The sequence below is a fragment of the Balearica regulorum genome, chromosome 1 (assembly GCF_011004875.1).
Source record: "Balearica regulorum gibbericeps isolate bBalReg1 chromosome 1, bBalReg1.pri, whole genome shotgun sequence".
Taxonomy (NCBI): Eukaryota; Metazoa; Chordata; class Aves; order Gruiformes; family Gruidae; genus Balearica; species Balearica regulorum.
In genome coordinates, this window is record NC_046184.1 from 51,401,390 (window position 1) to 51,418,397 (window position 17,008).

The 17,008-nt window shown below is 44.6% G+C and overlaps 1 protein-coding gene across 1 annotated transcript; it reads right to left on the bottom strand.

Annotated features, from left to right (window-relative positions):
- Positions 1 to 1,620: 1,620 nt before the first annotated feature.
- HAL (histidine ammonia-lyase) lies at positions 1,621 to 15,954 on the bottom strand. The gene is made up of 20 exons (XM_010304398.2): positions 15,584 to 15,954; positions 15,083 to 15,143; positions 14,895 to 14,922; positions 14,532 to 14,606; positions 14,365 to 14,437; positions 14,221 to 14,287; positions 13,992 to 14,029; positions 13,787 to 13,912; positions 12,344 to 12,483; positions 10,826 to 10,873; positions 9,623 to 9,770; positions 9,442 to 9,537; positions 9,265 to 9,323; positions 8,370 to 8,450; positions 7,430 to 7,495; positions 7,158 to 7,323; positions 4,612 to 4,746; positions 3,591 to 3,699; positions 3,417 to 3,486; positions 1,621 to 2,428 (listed from the first exon to the last, which is right to left on the bottom strand). Exons 1-20 carry the CDS (start codon positions 15,828 to 15,830, stop codon positions 2,279 to 2,281), a joined length of 1,983 nt encoding a protein of 660 aa, XP_010302700.2. The 5' UTR covers positions 15,831 to 15,954; the 3' UTR covers positions 1,621 to 2,278.
- Between the last annotated feature and the right edge of the window lie 1,054 nt (positions 15,955 to 17,008).

A 17,008-nucleotide genomic window follows, 5' to 3' on the forward strand; every position in this document is an offset into this window, starting at 1 on the left:
TTGTTTTTATAGAGCTTGGAAGAATATCTGAAATATGTGATCGCATGGTCCATTCTGCCCAAGACAGCCTTAATAAATAACATTTATGCAGGCAGTTGGGGAAAGCTGTCAGGGTACGAGCACAGGCATTTCCTCTCAGATTAGCATCGGTGCGGTGTGATGCCAAGGCCACCGTGCTGCAGCGTGTGCTGGCGGTGCATTGATCCCAGACAGCCAAAAGCTGAGCTGAGTGGGAAGCAATGCCCAGCACCTCCTCTCCGAAGTGCCAAAGGCATTTGGTGGCCTAAGACTGTAAGAAAAAGCTCAAATACTCTCTTGCTGGAGAGGAATGGGCATTCATTCTGAAACTGCTGACATGATGGTCATGCACAACCTCTGATGATGGGAACATCAAACCATGTGCTTGCCTGACCAGCTCAGCTGAATCCAGTAGCCATTTGGGAGTATGCCCCAGGGCTGTAGTTAGTGGCAGGTTTGCAGTCAGAAGATGTGGTTGTACTTCAGTGGGGCAGCTGGCTCAAGTGGTTCCTGACAGCCATCTACGTGGTCCTGCCATTGTGCAGTTTGCAGCACCGTTACCACCATGGCTGGGCAGCTGCCAGGGCAGGTGCACCATGCTGAAATGGAGGAAGATTTTGTTTGATTGTTTTTGATTGTTCAGTGATGATGTTCACCGCGCTGGCTCCCACAGCGGCCAGGAGGAGGATGTAGGTAACAGTGCAGTGGGTAGGAACATCTCCCCTACCCTACTTCAGCTGGTTTTGCTGCTGAAGGAACCATGTTGTTTAGCCATAACATGAGGCTGAAGGCAAATGGTTGACCCGACAAGATACAAGCCTGGCTGTTCATTCTCAAACTTGATTTTAATTAATATCTGATTTTATACAAAATGGAACAGCTTCAGGGGGAGATTGAAATACACGTGCGGCCTCGAGCTGAAAGGGCAGGGACTTACTCAGCACATAAATGAGAGGCAGAGGCTGGAGATGCTGCAAATCAGGTACAGAAGGAAGGAGCTGAGCTGGGAGCTCACGCACGATGGATGGGTACCCTGGTTCCCACGTCTTCTGGCCAGGTTAGATATCTCCCTGCCAGCTTGCCAACAGGCATGAGCCCTCTCCTCGGCACACATAACAGAGCGGGTCTCAGACACTCAAGGGCAGCCCCACGCTAGCGCTTTGGCTGCCCCTTGCTGCACAGCTGATAGCCTGGGAAGATTTCCCCTCGTAGCTGTGGGTATCAGACCAGTAGTGCCAAGGCTGGTGGTTGTTAACCAGCCTTAACACGTCATCACTGCGCCATGATGTGAAGTCTTAAGGTCTGAGTCTTCCTTTGCAAAATAAAGCCCATGCCAGAGGTCAGCGTTGTAACAAGGAGCATGCTACAACATGAGTCCCTCTGTGGCAGCAAGGCAGGTACCCGGTAGGCCATGGGGGTGTAGATCTTGGTGCTATTGCTTCAGCACTGGTTCACATCCACCACTCCTACACCTCCTCGTCATCCATGTCATGTCCCGTCCCCGCCACCCCCCCCCCCCCCGGCCTCCTTATTTCCAAATTAAGTGTTTGCTTTACATTTTCATCATCACAGATGACAGGAAAATAGATTGCTACAGCCGTATGTGAAGCCTCAGTCTATTTATTGCAGGTGTGAGCCCATAGCTCTTGGAAAGCTGCATTAAGTGTAGTCCATCACTAGAACACAATATATTTGTTCTGGAGCAATACTCTCCATAGCACATTTTACGCACACAGGTTTTCTGATTTGTGAAGCACCTGCTCTAAAAATGCACTGGTTATACAAGAACCTGTACCTCACATATAGTCTGCAAAAGAGGGGAGAATCAAGCGTAAAGATAATTTTGCTTGTGGTGGAATGAAGGGGACTACAGCAGTTACCTGAAGGAAAAAAAAAGGGGGGGGGGGGGAAAGGAAAAGGTGAGAATATCAAACCTAGGCTGTTTGGTATCATTGGCACAGATGACGAGAAAACAAACAAAGAGCTGACAAAACAAATACAGGAGGCCCTGTTTCAGCAGGAGTCAATGTTTTGTGTTTGGAAGCTCAGGAAATTCAGTCAAAACCACACTATCATGACAAAGCTGTCTTTCACACGTGAGGAAACAAATGAGCCATTTCTCTACTACCTGTATGTGCTCCTGAGCTAGACAGTCAGGTCCTTTGGGTCACCTGGAGAAATCACGTTGAGTTTGAATAGAACAGCCACCCTCAGACAAGGTCCTGGAAAGGATCTGCTCTCTACCAGAGGGCCACAGCTCTTAAAGTTCATCCTGATGCCTGTGGTCATGACCAACACCTGAACTCATTTCCAGCAATCCCAGGGAGAAAGCTGTCGGTGAAATGGGTCTTGATTCAGGGATGTGTTCCCTCCTGTACTTCTCAATGTAAGGGTTAGCCACTTCCCACACCTGCAAAACAAGGAAGTGAAACAGCAGAGTCAGAGGCAGAACAAAAGGTCAGGTAAGGCATCAACGCACAAGTTCAGGAAATCCTGTAGCAAAGTTATTGGGATGGAGGTGAGAATTACAGATCTAGGTGGATACTCTGTATGTGATCAGCAGAAGCAGAGAGGCAGCCAGAATGAGGGGCAGGGAAAGCACCTGGATGGAGTTGACAGGGGATGGGAAAAGGTACAGCTCCAGGGGGACAAGGTGAAAGGATTCAAGGCAAAAATGTTGCATCTTGCCTTGTTACCAGGTTAATTCTCTGTGTGCAATAGTTGGGAGAGAATCACTGTCACTTGCTACAAAACCACTTGGTCGTGAAGGGGACAGGGAAGCAAAATGGCAGCTGGCATGGAGAAAGAAAAAGGGAAGGGATGGAGGCTGTAAGGGCTGCAAGGTTAAAAAAAAAAAAAAAAAAAGGATTTTCTTCTCCCATTTTCCTAGTCTCCTCAGTTCTTCTCTTACTTATATTTTACAAACAAATAAAATAGATAGATCCCATAGCTGTACAAACATTTGGCCCAGGTTAACACATTTCACCACTGCTATTCCCTCACCCATGTCCCTTTATTGCTTCCAAACCATGGCCAAGGGCCTCAAGGCTGGGAAACACTCACTGCCCCAGGAATGAGGATCACCATCTGGAGAGACTGCTGATTCCCTCTGGACATCTGTGGGGTTATAGGACCCTGCCCTCAAATGATTCAAAGTTGGACCTATGTCTGGACCCTGCCAGATTTAATAATGTAAGTTATTTATTACACAGTGCAAGTTTAGGAACTGATTTCTAAATCTATCCCACTAAAACTAAGGAAACCCAAATCTCAGAAAATCTGATGGGTTTGCCCCAGGCAGAGGAGTGCTTTTAGCGAGGCCATCCAGTGAACACATGGAGGGGTATTTCCAAAGGAGAGCTGCAGCGTGCTCCTCAGGACAGTCCTACTGCACGTGCCTTCTGCTCCACGAGCAGCCTGTGAGCTGCTTCGATGTCCGGGGCCATGAAGCGATCCTTCATCCAAGGCCTGTAACGAGACACATTGCGAACATTGGCCAAACATTAACCACCACCACCAGCAGCCGGTCTCCAGATGGGTAACCTCTGGGGGAGGCATTTATCTGATCTTACCTCACAACAGAGCGCACAAGGTCATAGACCTTCTCCAATGGGGTTGTTGTTCTCAGAGGGCGTAGGAATTCAATGCCCTGGCAAGCCGCGAGCAGCTCAATAGCCAGAACTAAGAAATCAGAACAGCGAAAGGGATTTGATGACCAGAGGGCTGGAGCACCTCTCCTATGAAGACAGGCTGAGAGAGTTGGGGTTGTTCAGCCTGGAGAAGAGAAGGCTCTGGGGAGACCTTAGAGCAGCCTTCCAGTACCTAACAGGGGCCTAACAAGAAAGCCGGAGAAGGACTGTTTACAAGGGCATGGAGTGACAGGACAAAGGGTAATGGCTTTCAGCTGAAGTAGAGTAGATTTAGATTAGATATTAGGAAGAAATTCTTCACTGTGAGGGTGGTGAGGCACTGCCACAGGTTGCCCAGAGAGGTTGTGGATGCCCCCTCCCTGGAAGTGTTCAAGGCCAGGTTGGATGGGGCTCTGGGCAACGTGGTCTAGTGGAGGGTTTCCCTGCCCGCAGCAGGGGGGTTGGAACCAGATGATCTCTGAAGTCCTTTCTAACCCAAACCATTGTGTGATTCTATGATTTTCAGCAGGTGCAGCTCAAGGCAAGGTTTCCCTTATAAAGCTATCCCTGGTGTTTGTTCTGGCCAATATGATAAGGTTTCAGGCAATGTGAGAAGACTGGTGGATCCACATACCCCAGAGAGGCAGCCCAGCAGCAGGATTGTTTTATGGATGGTGCTGGGCTAGTATCCAGCATTTTAGCAAGCAGATTTTGGGTGCTCTGCCATACAGAACCTTCAGTGTACCAGGAACTCGTGGTCATGACAGTCTTAAATCCATAGGAATCTCTTCCAGGGTATTTTAAGTACTTAAATTAAGTATGCATTTAATATAATATTTTTTAGATAGTTCTTTCAGATGCATTAACTCCTTTTTTCTTAAAATATATCTAAAAAGAATGGCACTAACATCTTCATCTAGTTACATATATAAGGTCCGTCTGGAAATCAGCATTTTAATTTTACCTTGTTCCACGTGTTCAATAACTCTCAAAGCTTTTCTTGCAGCCCATCCTCCCATGGACACGTGATCCTCTGTAGCAGCACTAGTTGAGAGAGAATCCACAGACGAGGGATGGCACAAGGCTTTGTTCTCAGAAACTGCAAAAATCCAGCACAATGGATGTAAGACAGAATGGACATGAGACAGCAGAAGCAATGGCCAACCTGGGAGCAAAGAGCTTGGTCCACCACCTCAGGTCCAACTATTGCTCCTCTTTCGAGAACACATCAATGTTTTAACTGGACTGAGTAATTTGTAGTAAACATTTGAAAACTACCATTACCTCTGAAAACAGCAACCAATATCAGTCTTTAGATGCAAATATTAACCAAATGTAGAAAGACTGCTCACTCGTCCCCCATCTCTGGGGTTGGGTTGCTCTGGCTCAAAGGCCTGATGGAAACTGAAGAAAAAGAGAGGACAGTGTAACTAAAATACTGGTCTTGTCTGTTACTCCAAGGCAACTCTTTGCAAAGAGCGTTGGCTCCCTCTGGTTTTGGTCACAGATAGTGCCCCTCCCCTGGTCTGAAGAGAAGAGCTAGAGATCAGCATCTGCTCTCTTCTCATCAGAGCTGAGACACTTGCAGAACTTGCTCCAGGAAGATGCGGGAGTGTGGTACAAATCCTCTCCCACCCTCCTCACCTCACTATGAGGCTGACCATGTCCCTCCTCTGGGCATGCACATCCAGGAGTGCTCCAGCTTGGAAAGCCAGGTGGGAGACCTGGAGTAAGCAGCACCCAAAAGGGAGGGGAATTTGGATGCCAGAAGGGCTGTAGACACCATCCGACATCAATTTGAGGTCAAGAATTGCTCTTTAGAGGAGAAGAAATGAAGTCTGCAGTCACAGTGCCCCGGCTGCATGCAGACCTTTTCTTTCTGAAGCCCAGCAGGATGCTGTGTAACGCCCTCAACAAATTAGGGGCTTCAGAAAAGCAACAAGAGCAATGGGGAGGTGGTGACACCAATTGCTGGAGTGACACTGTCCTGGTCCAGAGCCCAGCTGGCATGTTCAGGCAGGCAACAGCAGGTCCTAGAGAGGCTGCATGTGGCTACTGCGAACGGTTTGGTCTGGCAGGTACAGTGCTACCAGAGAGGAAGGGAGAGACGCATTCAGTGGCATTGCAAAACATCTGCAAATTTTTTTCAGCTTTATCTATTAACCCTAGGAGTGAACAACATTAGCTGGTACATAGACACCTCAGAAACTGGCAGAGTGACTTTAAAAATACTAGCAATATCTAGCTAAAAAAAAGGAAAAAAAAAACAACAACAAAAAGAGCTCAAACTTCACTTTTAGATAAATTCCTGGCTATTTTGACCAGAAGAAGACAGTTTTAACCCATGGACTCCTGGTGTCAGCACAGTGATGGGTTAGGAGGCAGGGCTGTCATTTTCATTCCCCAAAGCAGAGACCACGAACACTCCAGAATCTTGCTCCAGATTGTAGAAGCGAGGTGCGAAACCTGAGGCCAAGCAACAGCTAAGGCTGGGAGACGTCCTAAACTCTGCCCAGCCAAAAGGGAAAGTTTCCAGCCTTTCAACATGGGAAGGAGCACTTCAGCTCCTTTTCCAGCCCCACTTCCCAAAATGGTCTCTGGGCAGGGTTTCTTTATTACATCGATTTAGTTCATTGACTTTTTTCTTTTTTTCTACAGGATGTTTATCTACACATTTATCTGACATCCTCTGTTCCTTTATCTGTTTGCATCTCTTATAATTTACCCTCCACTCATAGCATGTTTATCTTCACGTTGGCTCGTGCTTCCCTGAATCTATGAACTGTAATTGTCCAGCGGCCAGCAGGCTTCTTGTTGCCTTAGTCATGAGCACTAGAGGAAAAACATACTAATGCTTATTTATAGTGTGCTCCTCCAATAACCAGCCCTGGGAACTCCGGTCTCCTGAGGACCGTGGAGTCTGATACTGATGGCCATCAAATGGAGACACAGAATAGTACTACGGGCATCAGGCCCAGCTTTGAGACGAGTGGTGTCCCCATCAGAAGTGAGGAACAGAGGTATTCCCTGCTTACAGACCAGAACTATTAAAGCAGAGGTTCTAGGTTCAGCAGAGAGGCTCAGACAGATGTATGTCCGCTGCCTGCAGTGTTTGCTGTTAATTACAGCCCTGTCTGAGCTGATTTGCAGGCTCCTGGGCACAGAGCTGTCACTGTTTTCAACTGGAGCTCTTGTGTTGGTGACTGTCTAAATCAGAGCGCTGCCTGCCAATCCCATAAAGATGCAAGCATTCCCACCAAAGTCCACCTAAGGGTTTGCGTGTTCAGAGTGCTAAACATGCCCATGGATCAGTGCAGGATAAAGATTCCTGAGCTGAAATAATTGCAGCTAAACTCAAACACTCAAACTTTGCACCCAGACAGCACAAAGCACATGGAGAAGAGATGGAAAACAGGAGTGAGATCCCTTTGTATCTACTGTCAGATGACAACTGCCCCGATATAAGTTGGTCTCTCTAGCTTGCCCTCTTGATATTGCTCAAGCACTCACCCAGGGCAGCTGCAGTACAGTGTGCAATCATGAAGCCAGAGTTCAGACCTCCTTCAGTGACTAAAAATGCAGGCAGTTCGCTGAGCGAGGGGTTGCAGAGCCTCTCAATTCTTCTTTCACTAATTGCAGCGAGTTCGTGCACACCAATTGCCAAATAGTCTAGAGCCTATAAAAGATCTCATTAAACCAGATGACACAAACAAACAAAAACCAACCAAACAAAATACCAAACCAGAAACTATTTTTTTTTCTTTCTCCAAGTGCTTAATTACCTTTGCAGGATATTCGCCATGAAAATTTCCTCCAGAAATGGTCTCTGCTCTTTCAGCAAACACCATCTTTAAGGAGAAGTTAAGGCACAAACATGAGCGAAATACAGTTTACATGATAGATATCTGTCAGTTATCAGAATACCTTAACTGAAGGAATGTTTGTGCTAATAGGCTTTCATTTGCAAGCACATTGTATTACAACTGCATGTTCACTTTTCAGAAAATGAAAGCCCAATCTCAGTTCTCCTATTTTTTCAAATAGACTGCATAAAATAAGGTCTTTGATCGGGGGTGGGGAGGGCTGCAAAGAAACACATGTGTTCGGATCCTAGCATAGTTTCTCAATTCCTTGGTAGATTCTCTCCATGGCAGATACAATTTTAGACAGGTTACAAGCAGTAACGCTTATCAGCTATGCATGCGATGTTATGTATAGCATCACTGTCCTGCTGAGGGGAATCCAGCCTTGCTCAGCACCAGTGCAAGAACTGTACACAGAGTTTACGAGGCTGAGCCATGAGGAGGCTTACCAGCCACATGCATTTTGTCTGCCTTCCCTGAGTGCAAGTTTTGCTCCATAGTGCAGGTTTCACTCATGCTGCACCAACAGATGTTTCATACAAGTCACCTTCTGTCTATGTCCATTTGGTTGCCAAGTCCCATCTATCTACATATTCAATATAAGCATATAGAAGCTCATCTAGGAAACATTTAACATATGCTAAACTGCACGCACACATGGTTTCCTTGCCCAGACACACACTTGCATTCATCACTGCAGACATGGAGAAAGGAAGAGAGGTTGCTGTTGCAACCAATGGTAATTATTGACGAAGCCAAATTATGACTTTTTGCCTCCTATGCAAATAATTATATAGAAGAAAAGGATAAAAAAGACCAAGCAAAATTTTACATAGAAATAAAGTCATCAAAAAGATACGGGGTTGTCCGTTGCACTATTGATTTCAGTCATCATTATGTCCTTCACAAAAGCAATTGTATCATTTACAACTCCATGGACCTAGAACAAAAGACATTAGCACCTGAGCTTAGTATCTACATTTAGTTCATTTTCAGGATGCTGATTGAGCTGCACTGTCTTTCCCATCATCCCAGTCTCTACATCCACACATAATGATGGTATTGTATTTGCTCTTAAAATCAGGAGCATCACTATGGGATACTGCCCATCCTAGATACCTGAAAGACTGTATTTTCTATTATGACGGTATTGCTGAAAGGGTAATCTGAGTATGTCATTCTTTACTTCTTTGGGTTGGTTTACCCTAAATGGAAGATGCTTATTCAGTGGCAGAAGCATTATTAGGAGAGAAGTAACCTTACAAAGCCCCCACAGAAAACAAAAACTCTCATTAATTAACTTTCTTTAATTCCATTGATTTAATAGCTTTGCTCATATTAAAATTCACAGGATCGAGCTCTTCCAGTATGTTAGAGATACTACAGGTAGATGAACAACCTATCACTCTGGCTGCTTCTGGAGACGCCTTTCCCCAGTTCATGATCTTAGCATCAACTCAGAATAAATGCCCTACAAAGCCTATGAGAGTAGAAACCGGCAGCTTCCCCCTGCTTCCGACACTTGGCCTCTTTCAGATCTGAACACAGCTCTGGTAGATGTTGCCTGATGGGTGCGTGCATGGGATCAACGAATTACATGTTTCCATTAGTACTAACTTTGAAGTGAGGGAGAAGCAAAATAAAACTGCTTTCTCTAAGGGAGTCAGACAGTGCATAGTTGACAGTGTTTCTGATGTGGGAACTTCATCATCATTTATCTAGTACTACGAAAGGAAATAAAAGTCAGTTTTTACCTGAGGGCAGCAGCGCATCGTGTATGCATCCTGAACTCGGTCACAGAATCTATGGCTCTCTAGAAGGAACAAGGGAGGAAAACACCAAATATTGCCCACGCAAAAGCACATGCGCTGCTGCTGCAAGACCCAGCCGGACCTGTGTAACCTGAAAGGGTGAAGGTTAAGATTGTTCACCTGCTATTTCTGATGGATGATGGTCAGAGTCTAGAAGGGACCTGAATCGAAATGCCACTTCGGCCTGCCCTTGATGTGGGCGCACTGCGTGGATATCTGGTGAAACAAGTGAGACTGTTAGGTTTTGCTTCTCTGGTCAATGGGTGTTAAGCAAACAGACAGGACAGGGCCCAGTACCCACCGGTGTCAAAGGCCCTTGTTGTACCCTTCAAGACTTCAAGTGTAAGAGCAGCGATTATGTCAGCTTGTCTAGCAATAGCACCGGCTCTTTCAACCGCTTCGCACCCCAGTGAGGTGATCATTTGTGTCCCATTGATGAGAGCCAAACCCTTCAAAGAGAGAGCAGATGTTAAGCAAATTCATTGCAGCTATTCCATACACTGTGATAATTCCTCATCTCTGTGACAATTCTCCTTCTCATATGAATGAGTTAAAGACCTTTGCTCAGCTTCCTGGATCGTCCTGAAATCATAAAATGCACAGCTTGGCTGAGCATCTTTGCCATAGAAATTGTCAATGGTCATGACCCTACTAAGTCATTATAGACAACCTTGGAGCTCCAGTAGTTCCAAGCAAGAGGTTTATTTCATGTTCTTTCAAGCTTAAGCAAGAAAAAACCAGGAAATCTGTATTCTTTTCCAGATCTTTGGAAGTGGAATCCTATTTTTATTCTTTTCTTTTTGAGTTATTAGTTAAACAAAGAAGTTATGAGCATGGGGGTGTGTGAAAACCAATCATGATAAGGAAGTGGAGAATTAAAACAGCATTAGAAGTTATAATTGCTTTAAAAGATTTGTTGAGTTCAGTTAAAGCTAGCTTCATATTGTTCTAAACAAACAGATAGTCCATGGGAGCCCTCCATTTGCCTTTAGGAGAAACTGCATTTGGCTTCTTGCTCCTGGTGCTGTTTTACAGCAAGCGAAGCCCCTTATCGGGGAGCCACACAGCCCTCAAATCCGTTGTGTTCCCATGTAAATGTTAATACTTGGAGTGAGATTCATCTCACCTAGTTTTAATGATCTAGAAGTCAGATACTTGGTTCAAGTCGGTCGTCTGAGCTCCTGTTGTGGTCAGAGGGCAGAAGTCCTTGAGAGGGCTTCTTAGACAGCTGTTTCAGGATGATGTAAAGTGTTTTCTGAAGATGCGCCTCTTTCCACCAACCACAGAGCCAATCTAAACGTCAAGCTTGGGTCTGACATTTCAAGTCAAGTAGGGTGATACTAGGAGAGGTGAATCCCACTCCTGACAATACTTCATTAATATCATTCTGGAGCTTGATTTAAAATGACTGTTAATTCATTTCAGGCTCAAATTGTTAAGTATAAAGCAACTAGTGATTGACTATGCTTGTTTTTCATCAGCTGGCATCATTACACTTTATTACCTCTTTTGGTTTCAAGGTAATTGGTCTCAGACCATGGGCTTCCAGGACCTGGGAAGGAGTTTAATGACAAGGTAATTAATGAAAAATGTTTTTTGGTAATTCAATCACCAAAACTTTTAAATCTTAAATATTTCCATAAATAAATATGTTAACAAATTCCTTAAGTGAAGGGAGAAAAAGAGCTTTATATCACAAACATTGAAAATATTTCTTTCTGCTGGACTAAATAAAGGAGAGAATTTTTGGCTTCCAAACTAGCACCTCATTTCCCAGTGCTAGTAAAAGAAGATGGTGGGAGCACGAAGCGAGATGTTGTCACAGCCCATTAACATCTACCATGTATTAGCTGATGGGAGAGAGTAATAGGAGAGAAGGCCGGAAACATCTTGGGAAAGTAGTTCTGCCTTTGCCCTGCCTCATAGCAGGTTTGGTTTGGCATAAACTATTCCTTCATAAATGATTCCCTAACCCTTTCTACAGAAAATCTCCAGTGAGAGGAAGACTCCTACTCAGTTTATTCTATACATGTCTACTCCACAGGGCAATCACTCTTGTGGGAAATGGAGGAAAGGTGTAACCTTGATTCTGATTAGAGTCCTCTCAACCTCTCCAGCTGAAGAGGTAACACATCTCAGAGGTGTACAACTGTAACTTCTGGTCCCAAAGGTCCAGGACACACTGGCCTGCGTCTTCCCTACTCCTCTCCCTGTATAGTTCTCAGTACTTCTCCAGCCTACAGTGATGGTACAGCTATCAATCCATGAATAAAGCTGGTGTTCAAATATTCATGGATAGGAGTACACATGAAAGACTCTGGAGAGGCCAGACTTGGAGATATTCAACACTAGATCAATCTGCTGATGTATTAGGAACAGAATAGCAATTAGTTAAAAAATAATTCCGTCCTAAAGCTTCCATTTTGTAAAGGAGGATGCTATAAAGGTTCCCTGTAACCCTAGTTAATCTATAAAAAATGAAATGTCCAAACCTGTGTATTCACTTAAAGTCATTATAAAATCAGTAGAATTTTTACTGATAAGTTCCTGCCTCCAATAAATCTCCAGTTACTCTCAGCATTTGAAGTTTTGAATTTGAGAAGTGATCTTGGGTTTGTTGGAACAGTGTTGATGTTCACGGAGCTGAAGATGTAGGAACAGTTATTTCAAAGCTGGTATCACATCCTGTCACTCTCTCCAGGTCCTAACTGATGTCATTGCAGTATCTTGTATTGCAATACTGTGGCATGATATTTCTTTAGGACTTAATCACATGCTGCATATTCATATCTGCTCCAGTGACGTGTGGGTTAGTTATTCCATTCTCATGGATTCCACCTTCCTCAAGGTAGAGGATGAGCTGCTAAAGGCAACCTGGTCCCAATTCAAACTGGTACAGAAGATCCAAAGACTTTTAACCTGTTATTAATCTGATAAAAAGGTGTCTTTCTCTTGAAGCTAAATGCAATTTGGCAAATGAGCCAGCAAGCAGAAAAAAAGCAATCAGCTGCACAAGTCTTACATATTTAGCATCAGCCCAGCCACTCTTTGGGGACCACATCTTTCCTTCTCCAATTAATCCCAGAGCAAGATGAGAGAGGGGGGCCAAGTCTCCGCTGGCTCCAACTGTCCCTTTCTCAGGGATATAAGGAAGGCAGGACGCTAGAATGAAAACAAAACCAACTCCTGTTAGAGCTTCCCCTCGATATACTCCTCGGAAAAGAGAGAAGCCAGCACGTAAGTGTGGTCACAGTAACATCCTGCGATCATGGCCAATGGCATCAATAGGACAATTCCTGTTGCAGACTGGGATTTGCCCCTTCTCAAAAAGTTTAGTTTCTGGATTTAGTTTTGGACGGGGGGGGGGACACACCACAGCCCAGGGTGATTGCATCTACAGCCACACAGCCTCTCAGCTGTCCATCGCAGGGTGACCACCTGGTATGGACAAAGCCACATTTCTCTTCGTTTCTCACTCCACTAAACATTGGGTAACTCATGCAAACCATCTTTGAGCCCTCTTCCCAACCCACCCCAGCCCTCTGAGCACTGAACATGTGGAAATGAAGAAATGGAGCCCAGGGAACTGCAGAAAAAGCAGAGAAGGGAGCAGTCTGATCCTTTTCTTTTTTTGCAGAGTTAAACACTGAATTTCAGCTCCTTTAACCGCTGTGGGAGGAGGAGGAGGGTGCAACAGAGGGCAGCACTGCACAGAGGGAGAAAATACTCTTTGCTCATCACAGCCACACAGGCATGCCTCACCAGAGAGACCGTTAATGGACATCAGCTAACGAACAGCACAGCCACCCCTTTGGTTTCCCTGCCACAGCATCCGGCAAGTCCACCCAGGTTTAACTGCTTTGACAGCTGTGGCCATGTGAGCGGCTGAGCAGCCGTGTGCTTCTGTGCTGTTGCCTTGTAGCCCTTGCTCACGACCACTCGTGTAGGTCTCAGGGGGTCTACTCACAAAACCAGGTGCTGCTCAAGCAGGTCTGCTTGACAAACACCAACACGTGCAGTTTTCTATGTGGTAATAGCCCCACCTCAAAATCCTGGCATCCCAAAAGATAGTGGCACATGCAACAGGACAGAAGTTAGAGACTTGAGCCTTTGTAGAAGAGCTTGCCCATAGTCAGAGTCATGCTCTCAGTCAGGCTTAATCTTGAACTAATTACTTGGCCTCTCAGAGGCTCATCTCCCAAGCTTCTATCTGTTGCATCCCTTTCTGTCAGCATTTCCTGTCACTTCTCATGCTCACACTCCATGTTCTTCAGCAGAGGAACAGTCTCTAGCCATGATCTTCTACAGAACTGGTCACAGCTGAGCTTTGGTCCTGATCTCTCACAACTACCAAGTCAAAAGACTAACATCCATAGCTCAATCCATTGAGCTACACCCTGTAACGAAACAGTTAAAAAAAAAAAAAAAAAAAGGAAAGGGGGATTTTCTTTAAACATCTCTTTACCATTAAATGCTTCAATAACTTGCTGGAGCGTTTCTAGGGATATTCCACTGTATCCTTTTGCTAGGACATTGATCCTCAGTGCCAACAGCATGCGAGATCTCTCTGGACTCAAAGGTTTCCCCACACCTGAAACAGTAACCCTCTTGGTTACTAACCCAATACCCACAGCGGCAGAAAAGGGAAACATCAAGCAATTTCTCATTACCTGCAGAATGTGAACGAACCAAGTTCACTTGAAGCTCCCTATGGAAAAAAAAAATTTAAAATGTAAAAACCCAAATAAGTCTTATCAGGTTTTATTTCACGCAAACCTGAGGGAAATACTGAAGCAGCCCTCTCATCTATCCACAGAGTATAAATGTACAGCGTTGAACTGCTCCCTCCTCTTCCTTTCCTGAAAAGAAAGGACAGAGAAAGCCACCCACACACCTTACCTCAGCTTACTGTTTGGGATGACAGTCCTGGCAAACTTCCCAAACCCCGTGGTGATTCCATAAACAACTGCAAGAAACGTGCACTGCTGGTTAAGGAGGGATCCTGATAAAGTTTTCTAAACAATTAATAGTTAAAATATTTACCCGTCTGTTCGTTTACAATCCTTTCAATCACTTCGCGTGATTGTTTGACTTTAGCTTCAGCTTCAGGTGTGAGCTACAACACAGTTTAAATTTATCTATCATTATTTAAGTTTAATAGTAGAAAGATAAACACATAATTTTTAGCCACGTTTATTTAAGATCTTTACCTTTATCTTGTAGAGTCCCTTTCCTAAATTGACCAAGTCCTCTGTTGTTAAGCTGTTGCCATCTAAAGAAAGATACTACACCAAAGAACCACCTTTTAGTTTGGGATACGTATACTTATAAAGTTGCTTAATAATCAGAATAAGAAAAAAAATACAGTCAAAACTCAGCAATGATGGGAAGCTCACTCATGCTTATTCATAACACAGGAACTTGCTAACAAAAACATAATAAGCGCATTATAATTTAGATTTCTAGACCCAGCCAATCTAACAGCCCTTGCTCTCGCAAACGATGCGGCAGCTGAACTCTCTGGTGAATAGCAGGATTTGTTACTGAGTTGTAAAATCATTGGTGACTCCTACCTGTTCTGGTTCTCGGTATTTGCTGTATCTGAAACGTCTGTGAAGGAAAATAAGGTGCAGACAGGATTTCACAGGTAGTGACCATTCGAATGCAGCTGGCAATGTGTTTTAAGAATGAAGGAACACTAAAAGAACAGGGGAATCTAGGAAATTATTAAAAAGTTCACAAAATGCTCAAAAAAGGATACAAATGAACTCCTTCTGGCTGAGATGGTATGAAATCTGGAGACATTATATCTCCTTCTATAACTAGAAGAAATATCCAAATAAACATGAACAGCATTAAATTCTGTTGTACATAGAAATGAATTTGTTATTCATTCCAATACACACCAGTAAGAATTCTAATTTGCAGTTATCGGCCCCAAATATATTTGTATGCTTCTAGGAAAATAACAAGGGACTGTGTAGTTTATTTAAGGTACACTAAAGGCAAAAGCTGCCCGCATGCACCCTATCCCATACAATCATATAGCATATATGATACACAAATTGTGTATATAGAATCCTGTAGCTTCTATACCTTATATAGTTCTATACTTAAAAACTAAGGGAGCATTTTGGTCTTTTTTTCCATAAAAATCACAGACACTATCTCAGATGCAATTTTAGATAAACTAAGCCACAATCTGCTGACTCGGATGCCAATGCGATCACTCTGCGACGCACTTGTTTAAGTTTTTACTTACCAACTTCAACAAATTCATTGTCCTCTAGAGCATCCTCCACTGTATCATCAAGATCCAGCAAGCCAAGTCCCTTGCACCTTCGAATGTAAAATTTGACTTCTTCCACCGAGGCAAATCCCCCGTTGTCGGGTTTGTTCTTCATGTACCGTCTCACAGCTTCCTTTCCCAGCCACCTGATCGTGTTCGTGCGGTTTAGGCAGGGCACTGCCAGCCATTCTCCTCGGACGTGCACCGTGTATCTCGGCATGCTTGCTCTCGATAATTGTCCCTTGACTGAGAAGGGCTGGAGCGTGCGGCAGCCTTACATTTACCACGCGGTGGCCTGAAGAGCAGTGTCTAGCTGGAGTCCAGTGATGAAATTCAAAAGAGGCAAAAATCCACCCCCAAAATCCCCACCTTTGTAAATAAGTGAGTTCAACGTATCCAGCTGACTTCATCCAATCAAATCAACCCCAGAGAGCACACCCTTTCCATGGAAAGGCAAAAACCCCCAACCTATTACCACAGGAATTTTTTTTCCAAAGATCACGTCAGAAATATAGAGCTGAAAATCTAGGAGCTGGAATTTATGTAGCAAGAATAGATAAATAAATCAGAATAAGCTGGAATGCAACTGTTCTAAAAACTTAAGGGTTTAACAAAAGTTAACAGAGTTGTCACCTGGCAGTAGATGACAGTAATGAAAACCCTCATGAGGGACACGGCTGGAAGAGAGTCACCCCACCATGGGTTGGTTATGGCTGCTAGGGTTAAAAGGAGGCTGGATCCATCTCTATGCAGATCAGGATGAGAGCAGGCAGCGTGGGAAGCAAGCCTGCTTTGCTCAGTCCAAGCTGAAGTTAGAGAACATGATTTCATATCATGGTGAGGAGGAGATGAATGAGTTTCCCTCTATGACCCTTTCACTCACACTCTGGAAGATGTTGCTAGAACAGGGAGCACAAATATTGGGTCACACCTGGCACTGCGGAGCCCAGTGCTGCCATACCATGCCTCTTTTGCAGGCAGAGTGGAAAAGGTGTGGAGAAACACCCGTTTAGTTGGTGCCAAAATGAAGTGGACATCTCTGGTGGGAGACAGCGCCCCAGCAGAGCAGGACAACGCTAGTGAAAGCCAGGCCTGCCGCTATTTTTTTCCTCCCAGCTCTGACAGCAAGAAATCAAGATTAGCTGGCAGCGTGAATTCCAACTGCCAAGTCACCATATGTGATATATGGGATTTTATAATAAAATGTTACCCCAAAACTAGTAACAGAAAACATTTCTGAAACCCAGAACAGGACATTCCATTGCAGTCTGATTGCTTGACCCAGAACCTGTTAACACCAGCGACCCCCTCCTCCTACTCGAGCCTTGCCCGAGAGAGTCCCTGCTCGTTCAGCTGATGCTTCAGCAGAAGCCTGATCAGATTTTGGGAGTGAATCAA